Source organism: Hyalella azteca, unplaced genomic scaffold (assembly GCF_000764305.2).
Source record: "Hyalella azteca isolate HAZT.00-mixed unplaced genomic scaffold, Hazt_2.0.2 contig5311, whole genome shotgun sequence".
In the NCBI taxonomy this organism is placed as follows: domain Eukaryota; kingdom Metazoa; phylum Arthropoda; class Malacostraca; order Amphipoda; family Hyalellidae; genus Hyalella; species Hyalella azteca.
In genome coordinates, this window is record NW_025935505.1 from 14403 (window position 1) to 35321 (window position 20919).

Sequence of the window (20919 nt, forward strand, 5' to 3'; positions counted from 1 at the left end):
CAGACAAAAAAATCCCGCGAAAAACACTGGGAAATGCGTCAACAAACCCGGTGAAAAATTCTAGCACTTTTCAGCTAAACTTTTTACGAACTCTGACCAGCGCGATAAAAATGTTAACTCACAAAATTATAAAGAAATTGGGTAGTGTTGAAAATGAAAAGAATGGTTCTCCATGTTATAAACAAGTTAATATAAATAAACGGACATCTTTTATCTGAAATGGCTGCGATTAGTTTTTTAAAATTTTTGATTTATTAGTTAAGTGCATGAGAAAGATCTATGGACGCAATAAAGTTGTGAAAACTTGAGCATGTGAAAAATATCGTCTTCCATGAATTAAAATAAATTATGTCATTAAGCAATGGAAAAAATTATTCATCTAAAATTGATTTTTAAACAGCGATTCGTCTCGCATATAAACTGAGTTCCAAATGATACGTGCAGATGTATTCTGATTGGCTAACATGTTCCTTCCCAGATATATTATAATTACAGCTATAATAGACATGCCGTAGATGTCTTCAAATATATTCAATGTTCAAGTGCTAAAGAAATCATCATTGCTGAGTGTTTATCGGGTAGCAGTGCTACTCGCATGGTGGCGATCTGATCGCATGGTGATGATCAGATCGCATGGTGTAATCCGATCGAATGGTGGTGATCCGATCGGTTTTGAAATTTGAAATTGTGATGGCGATACCAAAAAACTTTCACGAGTTGTACTTCGCTGAGAATTTATTGCTGCTGTTGTTGCTTGCATGTTCTGCGACTGCAACGCAAGCTTATCGAACAGGTGAGGCAAATTTTCGTATTTTTGTTAACATTTATCGTGGCTCAACATGACTATTCAACAACCTTAAAATTAATGTCTATTTTCATTAATTTCGTGGTATGATGTTAAAATATTTACACATGATGTTAAACTACACATGATGTTAAAATATTTGATGGGAAGAAACTAAAGTGTGTTCTAAAGTTTCACGAACCGAAGTTTGTAGAAATAAAATTACATTAAATTGAGAACTTGACTGATGGGATCGTTGGTGAGACTCAACTTCAATTAATTAACCACCGACTAATCAATCAATCGTTTACTGCGTAATCTATCAATAAATAACGACTTATCCCTCAGTCAATAATTGAGCGAGCCTTCAATCAATAACTGGGTAATTAGTCAACTAGTCAATTAATTATAACTAATCAATCAGTTATCGACTGACTAATCAATTAACAAATTAGCGGTTAAGCAATCAAGCACCGACTAATGATCCGAAACAAATTCAGTCTCTAGGTTTGAATTGTCTGCAATTTATCAGTCATGTCATGTCCCTTCGTATCAATTCTTAATATAATACAAATGGTTGTTATGAGAATATTAATGAGCACAATATAAAAGGTTTTCATGATCATATTAATCAAATATAAAATAGATGTTTGTTATAATAACCGCTCAGGAGGTCGTTGCAACGGCGCCCTGGGCATGTCTTCTGGCGCCATCCCCGACCACCACATCACCGCGTCCTCCTTCTACGACGCCGCTGTCAACGCCTTCTACGCCAGGTAGTATTACTACGCCAGGTAGTATTACTACGCCAGGTAGTATTACTACGCCAGGTAGTATTACTACGCCAGGTAGTATTACTACGCCAGGTATTACTTCTACGCCAGGTATTACTTCTACGCCAAGCCAGGTATTACTCCTACGCCAGGTATTACTTCTACGCCAGGTATTACTTCTACGCCAGGTATTACTTCTACGCCAGGTATTACTTCTACGCCAGATATTACTTCTACGCCAGGTGTTACTTCTACGCCAGGTATTACTTCTACGCCAGGTATTATTTCTACGCCAGTATTACTTACGCGTCACGCCTTATTTCAACGCCAGGTATTACTTGCACGCCAGGTATTACAGCTGCGCCTGGTATTACTTCTACGCCAGGTATTACTTCTACGCCAAGTATTACTTCTGCGCCAGTTATTACTTCTACGCCTGGTATTACTTACGCGTCAGGTATTATTTCTACGCCAGGTAAGTATTACTTGTACGACAAGTGTCGCTGCAGTCAGGTAATACTTCAGGAAAGATGATGCAAAAGTCCCATCCTCGTTGCAGGATCAACTGTTCAATTAACATCTAATAACACTGAAGCAGTCGAATAAGGATGCACCAATTATTACTTAATTAGAAGTAATTAATCAGATTTCAATTTGCTAACTTGCGCCTCAGTTATTGTCATTCCAGTAAAATTCAATTTGTGTAGTAGAATATTGCAAAAAGGCAAAAAACTTGTGCGGTGCAATTCAATACACCAGTAATAAGATTTCTGTGGTACAATACAATACAATACAATAATAGCACATTGAGAAAAACTTTAAATTTATTTTGTTTTCAGTTTTTTAGTTGCATTGGAAGGTAGGGAGTTAATTTAAGTGTCTCAGTTTTATTATTAAACTATTGACCTTTTTAAGTCGAATAAGGATGCACCAATTATTACTTAATTAGAAATAATTAATCACCTTTCAATCCGTTTACTTGCGCCTCAGTTATTGTCATTTCAGTAAAATACAATTTGTGTGGTACAGTACAACATTACACAATGGCAATAAATACAATGCAATAATAATACAATAGGCAGAAATTAAAATTTGTTTTGTTTTCATGTTTTTCAGTTCCATTTGAAGATATTGGAGTTAATTTAAGTGTCTCAGTTTTATCATTAAACTATTGACCTTTTTAATAAATAAATTTTTGCATTATTGAGAAAGGATTTTTTTCTCTTCATATTAAGTGACGACTGAGGCGGCTAGTGTCCTGCTTCTTATGTGGCTTGTTGAGCTTCCCTTTTTATTTCAGTCTCCCAAATCATTTTTTGACCAAAAATTATCCATTGAGCTGGGGGTCCACAGATGATGATTTTTTATGTAAACGTTTCCTTTATTCGAATTTTATCGCCAATCCAGTTTTCCATGAATTTAAAAGCAAAGAAATCGACAAGTAAATTCATCACATTATATTATCATACAATTATATATCATACAATTATATCATCATACATTTTTTACCGACGAAAATCGTTCACAAGAAGATATGGTGAATTTACTTGTGTTATATTTGCTTTTAAATTACTGGCGAATTTGAGATTTAAGTAGACTAATGATTTAAGGTACTTATTAATAATTCATTTTTTATTCACCCCAAGGGCCCACAAGGAGGTGGGGGGAGGGGCATGGTGCCCTCGGACCCCGGTGCAGACCGAAGGGCTTGAGTACCTGGAGGTGAACCTGGTGAAGGTGCACGTGGTGACCAAGGTGGAGGTGCAGGGGCGGTTCGGTAACGGCCAGGGGCGCGAGTACGCACAGCAGTACAAGTTACAGTACTACAGGCCTGGTATCGATAAATGGGTACCGTACCAGGACGGTCATGGTAGTCAGGTTAGTACATGTCTCAAATGAGAGACTTTAAAAGCTAAGAAAACATCAAATAAATTCATTGTTTCTTTTGAACTGATGATGGCGCCGCTGGTCTCCGAAATGCTTTCATTGAAGATAAACGGAATTTAATTGGCATTTTCTTTGCTTTTAAATTAATGGTGAACTGCTATTTACGGAATATTTTGTAATGTATTACGGTGAAAATTAAATGTGTTGGCAAGTTGAAAACCAGAGATTAAGTACTATCTGCAATTTTCTTAATTGAATTTCACTGTACCAATTTCTCTTTTGTATAGGAAAATTATCGTTTTCTATGGTTGCTAACAAAACTGGCATCAACCAGCAGCGTCTGCCTAATTTTACCAATATTAGGATTGATAGATACGCACTTCCTGCCATGTATAGGAATATTAATTTTAAAATTAGGAATATTATCAAAGATTATTATTATAGACTTTCAATCTGACAATGAGGTACGAGACATAACTTTATTGCATTCAAACCAATATTTGTAACATATAATCATAAAAATTAATCTTTTAACATACATATTTTGAACTTAACCTGCAAAATTCGTATTATGCGACTCGACTATACGATCATTGAAGGGACTTTCTAACCTGTTGATAGTAAATATTAGAAGTGTCATCTGTAACCGTGGGACTTTGAACTCAAACCTGCATTTAACAGTTTTCTGAAAGTCATTAAAATAAATTAACAAGTGTCTTCGTCCTTTTATTTGAAACTAAAATTCCGAATTTCACTCATCATTGTCCGCGCGGACAAAATATGGCGGGGAATTAAAAAATCGTGTCAATATGTCTTACTCAAAATTAACGGCCCATGAAACGAAACCCAACCACTTTCTGCATCGTAAACTCGTTAACTAAAAAATTTAAACCAAAATTCACCTGAATTCTGTTGCATATACGTGTACGTTAATTATTACAATGATTTATTTGCAACTCTTCGCAGCTTGCCAAAGGGCATCGGACGTTGAAACAACGTCAATTAAACGCTGTTTTAACGTTATTTTCAGGAGAGTTCCTTGTTCGGAATCCTAGTCAAATAATGACCGGCCAATGAAGGGCAGTTATATTTTTGCAACGAAATAGAATAATAATTAGTATTTCTCATCTGTTCTATCGTGCGCTGCGGATCCCTGAGGAGAACTTTGTCGTGTTTGTTTGTATACAACGACGATGCCGGGGTCTTTAAAGACCATAAACTACGCAGCAAGACCCCATGTTTCTATTAAAAAGACATCCGAGGGCTTTGTGGGAAGGCACCGCTTTAAATAAGACTTTCAGAACCACAAGACGAGCGTAGCAACGATACATGAATCCACTTTAGGTGTATGAAATTCATTTATCTTTACTCTTACAACGAGTTACGTTATGGAATCTCTCTGATAATTTTGAATAATAATTTTTAGGAATAATTGATTGTCATATTTGACTTGGCATGTTACGAAACTTTTTCTATATTGGTGCTGGAATTAACACCATAGGGGAAAATTCGAATGAAACATTTATTCATATCTCCTATATATGATTAGACGTGTTTCAATTCACAATTCTTATATTGAATATAAGCTTAAATTTCGTTCAGTTATATGAAGACAACTCACACCGAGGAACTTTACTTTAAGTGTTGATAACACACGTCCACCACACGTGCTTACAGTTGCTGGTAGGTAACACCAACGCGTATTATCACACTTATAACGCCACTAAACGCACATCCACCTCACGTGCTTACAGTTGCTGGAAGGTAACACCAACGCGTATTATCACACTTATAACACAACTAAACGCACATCCATTTCATGTGCCTATAGTTGCTGGAAGTCACTCTACAATCTACATGTATTATCATACTTGTAATACAACTAAACGCACATCCACCACGCGTGTTGCAGCTGCTGGAAGGCACTACACGGTATTAAAACAACTAAACACACATCCACCACACGTGCCAGAGCTGTTGAAGACACAATACACGGTATTAAAAATACTTATAAGACAATTAAACACACATCCACCTCACATGTTACAGTTGCTGGAAGGCAACACCAACACATACCTGCCGAAGCAGTCGACGCTGAGCCCCCCAATCTTAGCGTCGCGGCTGCGCTTCGTGCCGTACAGCGACAACGCCAGGACTGTGTGCATGCGCGTCGAGATTTACGGCTGTCCTTACAAGGGTAAGTCTCGACACATTTTATTCATTAACTAAATATTAACAAATAAATATAAAAAATTTTATATGGTTTTGCTCTGTTTTTCTTTTATACTGATTTTATCGTTTAGATTATGATATGTGCTATTTTAATCGGTCAAAATATTGAATCTCAATGGAGGAAAATTGCGCTTCTGAGCAGGAGGGTTGTTGTCGTACACTACCGAGGACGGTGAGTTGCGCGGTAAGGACGACGGCCTGCAGGACGTGACGTACGACGGCAGCAGAGATGGCAACCTGCTTGCCGGCGGTCTCGGCCAGCTCACTGACGGCGAGATCGGCCATAACAACTTCAGAGTTGACGTCAAAGGCAGACATAATGGTGAAAAACTTATTTTTAAAATAGAAAAACTTAACTTGTTTATTTTTCTATTTTAATTTAGTTACTGTAATTATTACAGGTATATTTATCCAAATTATCAGTAATTCATTGAGAGACTGACTAACAACAATTGAAGCTCAACTTCCAGCAAAAGGCAATTTATTTCACGGAGATTTTTAGGCACGGGCTGATATACAATTTTCTATACTTAGAACTGATTCTACATAATCAATGTGAAAAATGTTAAATTTTGAAGAATAGAAAAAACGGTTATGATGCAGAAAAGAATTTAGTAATTTTTTATCATAATAATGCAGTTGAAGTACAGACAACTGTTATTTTGAAATATTAACGAAAATGTTTATAATTTTGTTCTCAAAGGTTATGAGTGGGTTGGTTGGAAGAACACCACCAGAGGCAAAAAACCGGTCGAAATAATTTTTTATTTCGACTCCGTGCGGAATTTTTCGAGTGTGCATCTCTTCGTGAACAACTTCTTCTCCAAAGATGTCCAGGTTAGATATGAGAGATTTTTATTTTTGGTTGTGTTATTTTCTTGCTAGGAGACTACTCTTGCTTGCAAATTTGTGATATTTTTAGGCCATTAAAAATAGCCTTCAAGATATTTGTACAGAAATAATAAAATTTTAATGAAATAGGGTTGAATGAGTTTTTTGATGTTTGTGTATTCGTCTAAAAATTTTTCTAAATAATCAATACACATTGTGTCGGGATACATATTTTACTCATCAAAACAGACGAAGAGTTAACACTCATCTAATAGATGAGCTTCACTGAAGTAATCTCCTTGTCAAGTGTCAATCTAATTCTTCAAGATATTATTCCCTTGCAAAACAATAAGAATTTCTATTAACATGTCATCCTACGTTCGAACTTTAACACTAACGTATTGTCCAGCATAAACCATACCCTAAAAAATTATTTATTTGAAACCTAAAATGGACGTACCCTGATTTTTGTCTGTAGGTGTTCTCTCGAGCGAACATCATGTTCAGCGTGGATGGCGGGGAACATTACTACAAAGGCATCGAGACCAACGAGCAGCCTGACCGTGTGTTCGAGGAAGCCAAGAACGTGACCATCAGGCTTCACGACTCCAGCGCAGACACCGTCAAACTTCAGCTCTTCTTTGCCTTGCGATGGCTCATGGTCTCCGAGATCACGTTTGACAGCGGTGAGTGGTTTTTTTGACGTTTATATTTTTTAAATTTTTTTGTCTTCATGATGTGTATTTGATGTGTCATGAAACTATGATTTCGAGAAAATTTTACTTAAATTTAAGCCCTGGAAATGATTCCATGATTATGCCTGGTGCTGGTTTGAAAAATTAGGTCATGTTGTTCTCTCCACTGATTATTGAGATCGTATATTAATGAATTTTACACTGTACACTTTCAATTAATTGAGATAGTAATATGGCATATTTCCCCTATTTTCAACAGTTCCATGCAAGTGCAACTATACAGCACTTGCACCAGCGAGTGCAACCCTTGCTGGGGATGAGATGTATGCAGATCAAACTCCAATCCCGATTTCGAATGAAACCAACCTTTATTCAACCGCTCGAGTAGCCGGCATAGCGGCCCTGGTAGTTATAGCAGCCTTCATCGTAGCTTCAGCCTTGGGGGTTTTCCTGTACCGTTCATACATCACAAGAAAAGAAAAAAAGCCAACCGGTGATGCTTTAGTACCGAGAAAATTTTCATTTGAGATGAATGACGTGCACATTAACATGAACATTTCCCAGCATGATAACGGATGCTCTATGGTAAAGGGCAGGGCCTATGGTGAGGTAGGTCTTGAAGAAGAGGTCGCAGCCATGTATCAGCAGCCGTACTCAAAGGTGAGTTCCCAAACATCAACTTATTTTATGGGACATAACTCACCGTTTGATTTACCCGTCAAATCTACTCCCAAATCCGAAGATTCGGTGGACTACGCCATTCCAGACATGACCATGACCCCGCCACCGCCCTTTTCGGAGGCATACCCCGTTCCTCCCCCAATCCCATTATCAAAACCTCCGTCTCTTCTCTCTTTCCCGCGCAAAGAAGGTACCCCTCCTCCCCCCGTACTGTGTCTTCCTCCTCCTCCTCCTGACCAACAATATTACGCCACCCCCAAACTCTGCCATGAGACGGACATCAGGAGCATCACAGGCACGGTCCTCTACATGAACGAAACTGTCTATACCAAACGAGAAAAATCTATTCCCAACATCCCTACCGGCCTCTACAACGTGATTGAGGTTATAGGAGAGGGCAAGTTTGGATTTATTCAGCTGTGCAAAATCAAAGACGTTGTCACTACCACGTTCAAGAACATTACGCCTGGTGCCGTATGTCTTGTAAAAAAACTCATGCCTAAGGCCAGTGATATTCTAATTCAAAACTTCAAAGAAGAGGCAACGATCCTCAGTAAATTAGACCACCCCAACATTACTCGATTGCTGGGAACCGCCAATGTTTATGACAGTCATACAATGTTGGTTGAATATTCAGAACATGGAGATTTATACCATTTTTTGAGGGAACATACCTTTGTAGGAAGCACCCAGCCCACCAGGAACAAACCTGTGCTTGCTATAAGCGACCTAATCTACATGGCCACGCAGATCGCATCAGCCATGGCGTATTTTGAGTCGCAACGATTCATACACCGAGACCTGGCGGCGCGAAATTGCCTAGTGTGTGACGATTTAATCATTAAAATAACTGACGTGGCGATGAGCAGACCAGCTTTCACGAATCACTACTTCCATTCAGACGGAGGAAGTGTGTTACCGATCCGATGGATGGCCTGGGAGGCCGTACTGGAGGGACGTTTTAGTAGCAAATCAGACGTCTGGTCGTTCGGCGTGACTCTCTGGGAGCTGTTCACGTTGGGCTCCTGCCAGCCGTACGAAAACATGACGGACGCTTTAGTTCTGGAGAACCTGTCGCACTGCTACCACGATGACGGGATGGGTATGACGTTGCTACAGCAACCGTCGTCGTGTGGTCGTGATATTTACCAACTGATGAAGTCGTGTTGGTCGCAGCAAGAAGACCTGAGGCCTTCCTTTCACGACCTTCTCTCATATTTGCAGAGAAAAAACGTGGGGCCAGCGAGGTAATGACGATCCTTCAAACCGCACTGCATTATTATTGACAAGAGGGCACGAAAAATACGACGCGAACGCCATGCGGAAATTTTGCTTGTCCGCTTGTGGCCTGCGAATTGTGAATCTAATATATTGCTATATAAGCTTCAATAACTTCCAAGGTGCACGACATATCAATACTTTAGGATATCTGAAATATTATTCAACTTAACTAGCTCAGCCAACGGAAATGTTGGGAAAATTAAGCTAAGCTTTTTGTGCATAACTTAAATAAACTTTAGATTTTTCTGTACTGTCGCTGCAAGTTATTTATAAATGTGAAGCAACCGTTTTGATAACAATATCGGAATTTTATGAAGAACCGGAAATTTGAAAATTTGTCATCATTAATTTGAAAAATTAACGAATACCTCGTTATAGATAAATACCATGCACACATAAATTAGCTACAGTACATATTTAAAATTTTACGTTTAATATCTCAAGATTCATTATTTTTCATCGTGGCCGAGACCCACAAAAGTTTTTCAATGGAAAGGCTCGTATATCGGACCAGGTTTGAAGTCCCGAGGCTTTTTAATTACGCTGGAGCCAGCAGCTTCTTAAGACTTTCTGTGATATCTTAGTTTTAATTTCTACGCTCGGCTCTGAAGAGCCTCCATAGGAACCTTGACCAGCAGGCCGTTGGCAGACCGGAGGCCGCTGAGTGGCCGTCGATAAGCTGGCCAAGATTTACATTTGAGATATTATTAGTTAGATGCTTCGATTGTGATCCAATATATCATTTACTTATTTAATTTGCGTACCATTAAGTTTACTCGTTATGTTCCTAATTATGTTAGTTTACTAGGAAGAGAATAATTGTCGTTTGTAGAAATTACGACTTTTCATTGAACTTCTTAATTTGTATAGTGCACGCGGGAGTAATTCAGTTTCACGATTTTCACATTCTGGCATTGCAAAATGGAAAATATGTCTGACACATGAAACTGAAATAAATAAGAATTTCACATTTTTTTTATTCAGAAACAATACGTGCATGCTGCAAAAAGTTAGATATTATCGCAATGACTGCTAAAAACTTTGCGACTGTTATTGTTAAACGTAACAAGAGGTCCGTACTATCAAAATAGTTAACATTTTGTAAGTACTTCAGCCAATCACTGATGACCTTTAACGCTAAACCCACCAATCACAAACGAGAAATCGGTTGCTAGATGTACTTATGCGAGTTTTGATAATATGGCCAATGGCTTTTTTTACAATAGCACATCATTACAGTGACGTAGAAACCTTCGAAATGTGCGAACTGCAAGTGGCACTCGAACATTATTGGCAATTTTTGTCAACTCCTTCAGTTGATGTGACCTTTGATTCTTTTGAAGCCAAATGAGTTAAATTTTGCCTTTTTTGCTAATGTACATTTAAAATGAATTTTGAAAATATATTAAAGTGGAGCGCAAGAGTGAGCATAGTCTCTAAATTTTTCTGTACAACTCAATACTTGCTCAGGTTTTTAACTTAATTAAATTAAGTCAGTTCATATACTCCAGACAATATTTCAGTGTATTAATTTTGATTCCAAGTTTTAGTAATTATAACCTTGGTGAAACAATAGCCTTTTCAGCATCTCGGGTGCTTGCTAATAGTTAGTTTGAGCAAATAACTTGTTGTTAGGTTGCAAATAGCTCCCTGAATACCCGTCATTATCTTCCAATATTTACATAGATATTAAATGAGAGTTTGAAGTAATTATTCAAGTTACTGTTTGCACTTGTGATGTCATGAAAATTTTTGAGGATTGCCTTTTAATGTTTGTCAGTGTTGGTGTGCATGTGTCTGTGACTGCTTGTCAGCGTCTGTGACTGTATGTTTGTGTCTGTGTACAAACTTACCAAGTCCTAAACTTGAATGTCTTCCACACACCTACTATGTCTCTGAAAAGTTTTTCCGCAATGTTCATCACTGCACTAAAATCAAAACGTATTAGTGTTACGGTAATCAACAAGACTTGCGTTAATATAAACACGGTAATTTATGAAACGTAAAATATTCCGCTATGGGCTTGAATAACAATCTCAGTTCAAAATTCTCGCCGTGACCATGCAGTTCGGCGCAGGCACCTTCCCCGCATGGTCGAACTCAACCGACAGTGATGAACTGAAGCAGTTTGAGGCCGATTCGACCGGGCGCGGCCGCAGGCATGCGTTATCTCGCAGGCATCCGCAAATGTTTTGGTAGCTTGGACATGCCTGCTTGTTTTCTGTCGCGTTGCTGCGCCGATTTGGCTGTTGGGGTAATCAAATACCTCGTTCACCGTACATTCGCAGATGGCTCCATTGCGACGGCAATTGATTTCTCGATTTATTCAATAGATCTTCTAGTTCCAGTACTACAAATGTTTGAATTCACTGACGATTTTTTCATATATTGAAAACATTAAGATGATATTATATTTTAAAATGATTTTCAAGCTTAAAATTGATAAATATTTACCGCATGTGTAAAATTCATACTCAAATGTTCCTTTTCCCGCATTATATTAATATTTCTATAATTAATTTATCGTATAATTATTTCGGTGACTTCTATATAACAACTCGAGTTATATAACTTTAAAAAGCATGTAAGTAAAGGCACATATCATCCTGGTGTTAAGGACGATATTTTGTGATGCTGGCTACTTTAAAATTAAATAGAACCTCAGGCGTTTGTGATAAATTTTGCTATTAACATTAAACATTTTTAAGTCTGAAGAATCCAACAGTTTCGATCCATATCATAACATATCAGGGTTGGAACGCTCATATCCAGGCTCAGTCCCTCCGAGCTTTATTGTATTCACTGCATGTTGTGATCACCTTTTTCTCTTACCCGTTAGTGTATTATTGTAACCATCGTTTTTATTGTGAATTTAAGTAATAGTAAGCTTATTGTAGGCTGATCAAAAGCCGGCAATCAGATAATTTAGAGCAAGTTTATCACAAGGATGTAATCCCAATGTAGAAATGTAATAAGCTGCGTACAATGGATGGAAGATATTTTTGAAAAGTTTATATGAATGCAGCTACCAATAGAGGCTTATCATGCACTAGCAATGCCTGAGATCTCATTCTTTTTTAACCTGATTAATATCATTCGTGGTACACTAATCTTTTTGTATATTTATCGTCTCTGTATTTATGTGTTTTATAAATTGCTTTATATATTATCACTATGAATGAAATTTAAATAGTGGTTACCTAAATACTAAAAAGACGTGTTAGCGTAAGATACTCACATTTACTATCCCCCCATCCCAACACTCCCCAAACATATCGCTCCCGATGTATGTTAACCTAGAGTCCCAATTTATACACGTGTATCTTAACTACGCGTGTTATCGTGTAAATATAATGTTTGCCGCTGTATATGTCTTCACTTGTGCCACATAAATTTTCTCCTTTGAAATATTTTTTATTTTCCAACCTTCGCGCTTCCGGGTTCTCAATAAGGCTAACCACAATCATAATGATTGGCTAAATCAATACGATTCTACCAGATTGACTGTATAATAAATTTTCAATCAAGATTGAGTGATCTTGATTGAAAATTGTTCCAGACATAACCGCTGAATCATGAGGATTGAATCAAAATGATCGAATCATATTGACTAAATCATAAAGATGGCATCGGAATTGAACTTAGAATTTGTTTAGAGTTATATCTGATTCTTAATTGACAGTCAATTTCATTCAACAACAATAGAAAATATATCTTGCAAGATGAGTATCGTAAAGTAGCATCATACAAAGTAGCACCATATGAATACAAAATTCAGGATTATTGATGAAAAAGGTTATATTAGAACTTCAAATGATTTATCAAAGAACTTTCGAACTGAAATCATTTTACAAAATCGTTGGTGCCATAACGACTATATGAGGCGTAGTTAGTACTATCATATAAGGAGATGGCCCAGTGACTTCCATGTTATAAATGCCTTTATAAATATGATTAGTATTATACGGCAGAATTTGCTTCTTTATGCATGAGCAATTAACGACCAGCAAATACATTTGATTTAAATTTTCATGGAGTCGAACAATACTTTCGATGACGATTGTAGATCGAAAGGCAGGTTTCAGAAAGTCATTTTAATATATTGGTGACGTTTCGAATGCAACAACATTCAATTTAAGTTACAATAAGCTTTGAATAATGAAATTTAGGTTGAAATATAGATATATAACTTTAGGTTCACAACTAATGTGGAATGATTCTTATATATAGAACTATGACCTATGACCTTTAATTAAGATATAGGCCTATACTGGCGATCTTTCTTAATTAACCTTCTTATCTTATCTTATTCTTAACCTCCACGTACTTATAAAATTGTTTGAAGCTTCCATTGATTCATACATGTATGTTGGCGATGGTATCCAACATACCTGTCTAATCCATACTAATAAAATCATTTCAACTTTGTGAAGAACTTTGAACAGAAGCTGGCTCAAGTTTACCACCCTCGTCGGACGTCCCGAATTTGTTCAGGTCCCAAGGGTCCCCGGGCGCCAAAACAATGCATATTAAGGAGAGAAATTTGCACTGTCGTCCCGAGGGAAATTTGTCCCCGGCCACGCAGTCGACCAGGAGTCAGATACTGCAATATAATTACGACATCGTAAGTGCATTTGTCACTGAAGACTTCAAACTGAACGTACGGTTGTTGATGGAAATTTTACAATGACGTAAATTTTGGAGTCGCAAGAATTTACGAGTTTTCGTCCCCAGCATCTCACAAGCTACGTATGTGTGTTAATAAACTTCATTTTTATCACAACACTTCTCTTTAACTTGACTTCTTCTTTGTCTGCTACAAATCTTGTAATCGATATTTAAGACACTTCTACCTGTCCAATATCGATCTGATATTTTGCACACTTGCCTAAAGTCGGAGACAATGCATGAATCAATTGACAGAATAAATTATTTTAAAAATTGAAGAAAAAAAATTTTAGATATCAACAAAATTTTTAAAAATAATTTTTTAATATTTAAAATTGAAATGTGAAATTCATAGTACATGTGTAACATCGGAGACACTGGCCACTTTAGAAGTGTTGTATTTAAAAAGTATTTTTCAAACGCATAATATTATAATTACGGAGAAGAATTATGAGTATAAATTATGCAAAACGTTTGTTGCCAATCAGCGATAACAAGTTTTGATGGTCACTTCATTTAAACTTCATTGAAATAAATGAGATTGAATTAATTTTCAGTGCACATAACTTTATGCTATTCGTCTATTTCTATATCATTGCTTTTAATGCATATCTCGATGCTAGTTCTGGAAATATTTAGTTAAAAATTCAACCCATTAATAAACATTGCCCTGTCTCTTATACACATCTAGATGTGTATAAGAGACAGAATATAAACACGGTAATTTATGAAACGTAAAATATTCCGCTATGGGCTTGAATAACAATCTCAGTTCAAAATTCTCGCCGTGACCATGCAGTTCGGCGCAGGCACCNATTTCAACTTTGTGAAGAACTTTGAACAGAAGCTGGCTCAAGTTTACCACCCTCGTCGGACGTCCCGAATTTGTTCTGGTCCCAAGGGTCGCCGGGCGCCAAAACAATGCATATTAAGGAGAGAAATTTGCACTGTCGTCCCGAGGGAAATTTGTCCCCGGCCACGCAGTCGACCAGGAGTCAGATACTGCAATATAATTACGACATCGTAAGTGCATTTGTCACTGAAGACTTCAAACTGAACGTACGGTTTGTTGATAGAAACTTTACGATGACGTAAATTTTGACGTCGTAGAAATTTTTGAGTTTTCGTCTCAGCCTCTCACAAGTTATGTATGAAAATAAACTTCATTTTATAATTGCTGAGAAGAATCCTGCGTATAAATTTTGCGAAAGATTGAAAGGTTGCGAAACTTTATTGAAATAAATGAGATTGAATTAATTTTCAGTGTACATAAGTTCATGCTATTCATCTATTTCTACATCAACGTTTTGAATGCATATCTAGATGCTAGCGTTGCAAATATTTAGTTAAAAATTTAATCCATTAATAAACATTGCCCATGATTTCGGTTCCACAAATTCCAAATGTTCCTATGCAATAATTTTGACCTGAAACATGCCATCATATCCCGAAATTCGCTTCATTTCAACCAAGACTTTAAGTGAGTCACAGGCTCCAAAAAGCCTCCCAAAAAATAATTTTCTCAAGACTCTGTATTGAGTTCCTGGACGCACTCAACTGGATGGCAAGTTCTTGAACGTGGGCAAAACTCGGGTCTTAATCGTTTAGTTTTACTCGAAGAAAAGCGTTCTGAACTTGGGCCATTTGTACAGTAATTTCGAGTGTAATTTAGCCCAAATGGCGTGAAATTTTAACTGACCTTAGCTACTTTGTATTCTGCGCGGACGTGAAGGTATAGCGATGCACAGCAGCCATGCGCGCTGTGCGCTGCGCTGGTGCACAGCAGTAATGCGCGCTGTGCGCTGCGTTGGTGCACAGCAGTAATGCGCGCTGTGCGCTGCGTTGGTGCACAGCAGTAATGCGCGCTGTGCGCTGCGTTGGTGCACAGCAGCCATGCGCGCTGTACGGCACAGGAAACCTTCATTATTCCGAGCTGGGAGAGCAACAAGCCTTAGAATGTAAATTAGAACCCAATAAAATGTACCATAGAATGAGCTACCTGGACAAAATTAAAAATATTCTATCATAAAGAATTTGCACCCGAAATTGATCCTTAATGAACCCAAACGAAGAAATTAAATATAGGAAGTTACACCGTTTGAATACAATAGCTATAAGGTCCTCAAACAGATAAAGTGCAATAGAAAAATGAATGATATTGAATTGAAAATAGTTAATTAAGTTACTAGAAAAAATATTTAGAGTTCGGCACTCAAATACTAGCAGACGATAAAAAACTCGATGACTGGCCTTAAATTGTGCAAACAAATTACATGACGTACGTGATAGAACTGAGGCCAAATCGTTGGTCGCATAACAATTTAAGCTTAAGATGAGCATAAAAAGCGGAAAAGCAAAAATTTCCGATTTTTAAGGTATACGCCCCCCTTAAATTTAATGGTGAAGACAACGAAAGAAATTCGTCACATTTTAATTGAAAATTTTCGGAAATAGTGCTCAACCATAAAAAAAATTAAAAATGATACAGTAGCTAAATCTGTAATAGTTTATGTAGGAAAAGGTATAAGGTATTCCTTAGCAGTAATATATCTACCAAGAAAGCCAATAATAGCTGGAACTATCCAACAACAACACCAGAACAAGATGCATATTATACAAATTGAGATTCAAAGATGCAGGAAGTCTGGAAATCAAAATCTCATAAACACTTTCTATACTAGTGCAGTTTAATTAATTTTTATTCGGCAATCACCGAGCGTTAGGTTCCCACGGTTCTAGATAATTTCAAAGACGTATTTTTTCGAAAGACTTTCACTACCAGCTTTTCGTGATGCAGGAGACCCGAAATGACGGGCAGAAACGATGTTACGAAGACCGGCGTTCGTAATTACTTCTGCTGCAACCTGTCGTCGCATCGCATGTACCCATTACGTGCTACATTACGCATCACATAAGTATTTCTATTTTTTCTTAATTCGACGTGGAGCTTTTTCTCGAGGAATCGGGGTAACCACTTTTTACAATAAACATTCCAATCACATGCCACATTACCATCACATTAGCATATTGTAATCATTATATGTCATTTTAGCATCGCTTAAATAATGGGTAACGATATAAGTACTAATCAACATCAATTTGTAAGCATTGTAACCATTATATGCCATATTAGCAGCGCTAATATAATGGGTAACAATACAAGTACTGATCAAGATCAATTTGTAATCTACTGAGAGACAGATTTACAAATTTCTATGCTTTTAAGCAATCTTTAGTTTGCAATATAAGTAAACTAAATGGTGAAAATGATAATGATTTCATATGGTAGCATGAATTTGCAGAAAAGCAATTTTTTTATTCAATTCGTCGATATATAGGAAAAAAATAGGAAAAATTCTTAACCATGTATTTCAATTATGGCATAAAAATCTGAATAGAGAATTTAAAAAATTGTTAGAAGCATTCGAGTCTTCAGTTCAAAGTCCCTACCTCTTTCGACGGCGTGCAGCCGGCGTGGTGGTCCGAGGCGCCCTCTGTAACGAAAACATTGAAGCCAGGAAGCTGAGACTGAAGCAACAAGAAGCTTCCTCCCTCACTTTAGCCCTCGCAACCCACCCCTGGGGCGGATGGCCCCCCATGATGACCAGCGGGGGGCGTTTAGCACTCCCGCCACTCAAGTTCGCTTCGCCGAAGATATTAGGTGGATAATCGGCGGCCAACTATCAGCCTATGATAATTTAGTCAGGATCATGAGTAAATATGTTAAAATAATGAACTGCTCGGTAGAATCTGTGACAGTTGTAAACACATTGATTTGAATAGATCATTCTTGGCCTTTAAACTGAATTCATATGAGCCGAATTCATTCCGATATGAATTAATGAATTCATTCCGGTATTTACATATTTCATATGTAAACATCGGTGTGTTAAAAAGGTTCTCTCCAAACACTTCAACGACTAATAATTTCTGAAGCTAAACTGATTATTGAGAAAATATCGCAAGAAAAACAGGTGTTCTTCGTGAAAAGATTGAACTATAAATAGAGCTGTCAATTCTAAAGAAGAATATAGTCTTCAAATGAAGCTATGTCATGACCGGACAACTGACGCTTGAGATAATGCATCGCAAACATAAATTGGGATTCAGACAATCTTACTAACATTCCAAATTTGAATACCTCATAGGCTTCACTTTACTACGGAATGGTAGAAGAAATTACGAAGTAAATACTTACTAACATTCCAAATTTGAATACCTCATAGGCTTCACTTTTCGTCGGAATGGTAGAAGAAATTACGAAGTAAATATTGTGGAGGCTCTTATTATGACGTTAATCGCAGTTACACGGTCAAATTAACTCGATGCCGATATGCAATGCAGAATATAAATTTTATTAGGAGCGTGGAATTATGATTTTTTACGAGCGGAAGCGGTGGTGAATTAAATAAGGGGAGTTGAGGGATCAAGTCTAGCATGAAGGGGGAGTTAATTAGAGGGAATTGAGGGATCAAGTCTAGCATGCAGGGGGAGTTAATTAGGAGGAGCTGAGGGATCAAGTCTAGCACTGTCTCTTATACACATCTAGATGTGTATAAGAGACAGGCAGCCATGCGCGCTGTGCGCTGCGTCGGTGCACAGCAGCCATGCGCGCTGTGCGCTGCGTCGGTGCACAGCAGCCATGCGCGCTGTGCGCTGCGTCGGTGCACAGCAGNGGTTTGTCGCCGAGTCGCGATCAATGCGAAAGCGTGAGTGCGTCAGTAATCGAGCTCAATTTTTGTCATCGTTCTTCCAATGTAATTCGGATGGTTCACTCCATTTCATGAAAATTTAAAGTAGTTTTAAAACTTATATGTGGCAATGAATTTTCCCGAAGGACACGATGGTCCATGTTGATAATTTGCACTTAATTACAAAGTGCTGTGTGCAATTCAAGTCGTAACAGAGTCTGTCTCTTATACACATCTAGATGTGTATAAGAGACAGCCCCTCACCTCCCCTCATCTCCCTTCACCTCCCCTCACCTCCCCTCACCTCCCCTCACCTCCCCACACCTCCCCTCACCTCCCCTCTCACCTCCCCTCACACTGCAGCTGGTCGTCTACTCGCGACTGTTTTGACAATGACCTTATCTGATAAAATTATTTTATAGGGACCGGACCGAGGGGAATTCGTCCTATGTGGACCGAACCGAGGGAAATTCGTCCTATGTGGACCGGACTGAGGGGAATGCGTCCCATGTGGACCGGACTGAGGGGAATTCATCCCATGTGGACCGGACTGAGGGGAATTCATCCCATGTGAAATAGAAAATCAGGACTGAATAGGCTTTTTTTCTAGTGCACTCAGAATAATGTATGGGTCACATTTTCTAAATAGCTCCAAACTTTTACGTGTAGCACTGATACGTATTTTTGTCGATCACAACTGGGTCAGTGACCGACACATGGGCAATAAGTGCATCGAAATATGGACAAAATTTCTCAATTTTTCTGAGTGTATGGGACCCCGGCTGCAGGGGATTAGTCCACAGGGAGAAGAAGTGAAGGCAAGTTGGCCCCTGGAGCCTCAGCCGAACTGTTGTTTTTTTGATGAAAATGCAATGCAATGTTCATTAATAATACAAATTCAGAAGAAAAATTTCGTCCATTAATAATGCAAATTCAGGACAACGCCATCACAAAATGTTTTTAATTTTAGATGGAATTAGAGTTCAATGAAGCTTTAAAACAACAAGGAACAATTGTTGATCATACATTATTTATTTTTTGGCAAGCAATTTAAATTAACTTTTAATTTATTATACAATCTAAAAATCATAATTAATATTTTTAATTTAATCTGATTGATTGTGGGCGCGTTGCTGTTGAAGGCAGGTAGTTACTTGCTAGAAACAAATTTGATCGTTTTTGCAGCAAATACATTCAATTGTGAAAGAAACAACTTAAAAACGTTAACCTCCGGCGGGACTCGAACCCGCAATCCCTGGCTTAGGAGGCCAATGCCTTATCCATTAGGCCACGGAGGCGCTGAATAACGGGCATGGAAAAATAATTCATAACTGCATTTTGATATTGGGTTCCTCATATTTCATAACTAATAAAATCTTTACCAATAAATTTTCGAAATGTTTGCAGAAAAATACACGAAGCTTTACACAGCCTACACAGGAGACCTCAAACACGCTGCCTTCATTTGACGGCAAGAATCAGAACGAAAAATCCGTTTTTATTTTATTTTACAAGCCAATTTGTTGACACAAAACTCAAAAGCACCGAGACGACAGCTCACACTTTGAACACGAAGAAAAATGTATGGCTCATATTTTCCAAATAGTGACACACTTGTTGCGTGTGTCACTGATACGCCGTTTTCCCGGGCCAAACTCGGTCACGTTGACGCACAAAAGGGCAAAAGTACATCGCTATTTGGTCAAAATAAGCTTATTTTTTATGTACTTAGGCCGGTGCTTAGCAGGAAGCTGCTTAGTGTCAACAACTTAGGAATTGAAAATACGCTTCATGTTAACTTATTCAACTACGATAAATTATTAAAGTATTAAATTGAGACTATAGTTATTATACAATTAATTTCTTTGCGTTGTTGATGTCCATTATGTTTGGCTGGAATATTCATTTAATACAAGCACAATTATGTTCTGCACTAAGTAACCCTGTACTCTGGTAGCGAATATCTATTTGTATTTTGTTGTGCACATATTGTTGCATATTTTGTACAATATTTCTACACATTAACAGTACATCTTCAGTGCCACAATCCCAGGTTGGGCTAAACGAGAATAAAAAGTTCGACGAGGATGAGATTCGAACTCACGCACGGAGACCGTATTGGATTAGCAGTCCAACGCCTTAACCACTCGGCCACCTCGCCATGCCGGGAACGGTGGCATGAATTGTTTTACGATAATTGTTTTACGCTGATTGTTTCACGATGATTGTTGTACGATAATTGTTTTACGTTGATTGTTTACGATGATTTTTTACGATGATTGTTTGTCGATGATTGTTTTACGAGGATTGTTTTGCAATGATTGTTTTACGAAGATTGTTTTGCGACGATTGTTTTACGATGATTGTTTTTCGATGATTGTTTTTTGATGATTATT

The 20919-nt window shown here is 37.7% G+C and overlaps 1 protein-coding gene and 2 non-coding genes across 3 annotated transcripts; 1 reads left to right on the forward strand and 2 right to left on the reverse strand.

Annotated features, from left to right (window-relative positions):
* Positions 1-483: 483 nt before the first annotated feature.
* LOC108681351 (discoidin domain-containing receptor 2) lies at positions 484-11530 on the forward strand. The gene is made up of 8 exons (XM_047880360.1): positions 484-793; positions 1455-1560; positions 3204-3435; positions 5494-5641; positions 5819-5998; positions 6380-6513; positions 6986-7193; positions 7462-11530. Exons 1-8 carry the CDS (start codon positions 652-654, stop codon positions 9132-9134), a joined length of 2823 nt encoding a protein of 940 aa, XP_047736316.1. The 5' UTR covers positions 484-651; the 3' UTR covers positions 9135-11530.
* Positions 11531-19748: 8218 nt separating this feature from the next.
* On the reverse strand, positions 19749-19821 carry Trnar-ccu. Its single transcript has one exon. It is a non-coding gene; the product is annotated as a tRNA-Arg (tRNA).
* Positions 19822-20602: 781 nt separating this feature from the next.
* On the reverse strand, positions 20603-20684 carry Trnas-gcu. Its single transcript has one exon. It is a non-coding gene; the product is annotated as a tRNA-Ser (tRNA).
* Between the last annotated feature and the right edge of the window lie 235 nt (positions 20685-20919).

Coding starts and splice junctions, on each gene's coding strand:
- LOC108681351 (XM_047880360.1), top strand. CDS start 652: ATGGTGGTGATCCGATCGGTTTTGAAATTTGAAATTGTGATGGCGATA. Junction 5,642..5,818: donor TTACGGCTGTCCTTACAAGG/GTAAGTCTCGAC, acceptor GCTTCTGAGCAG/GAGGGTTGTTGTCGTACACT. Junction 7,194..7,461: donor CGAGATCACGTTTGACAGCG/GTGAGTGGTTTT, acceptor TATTTTCAACAG/TTCCATGCAAGTGCAACTAT.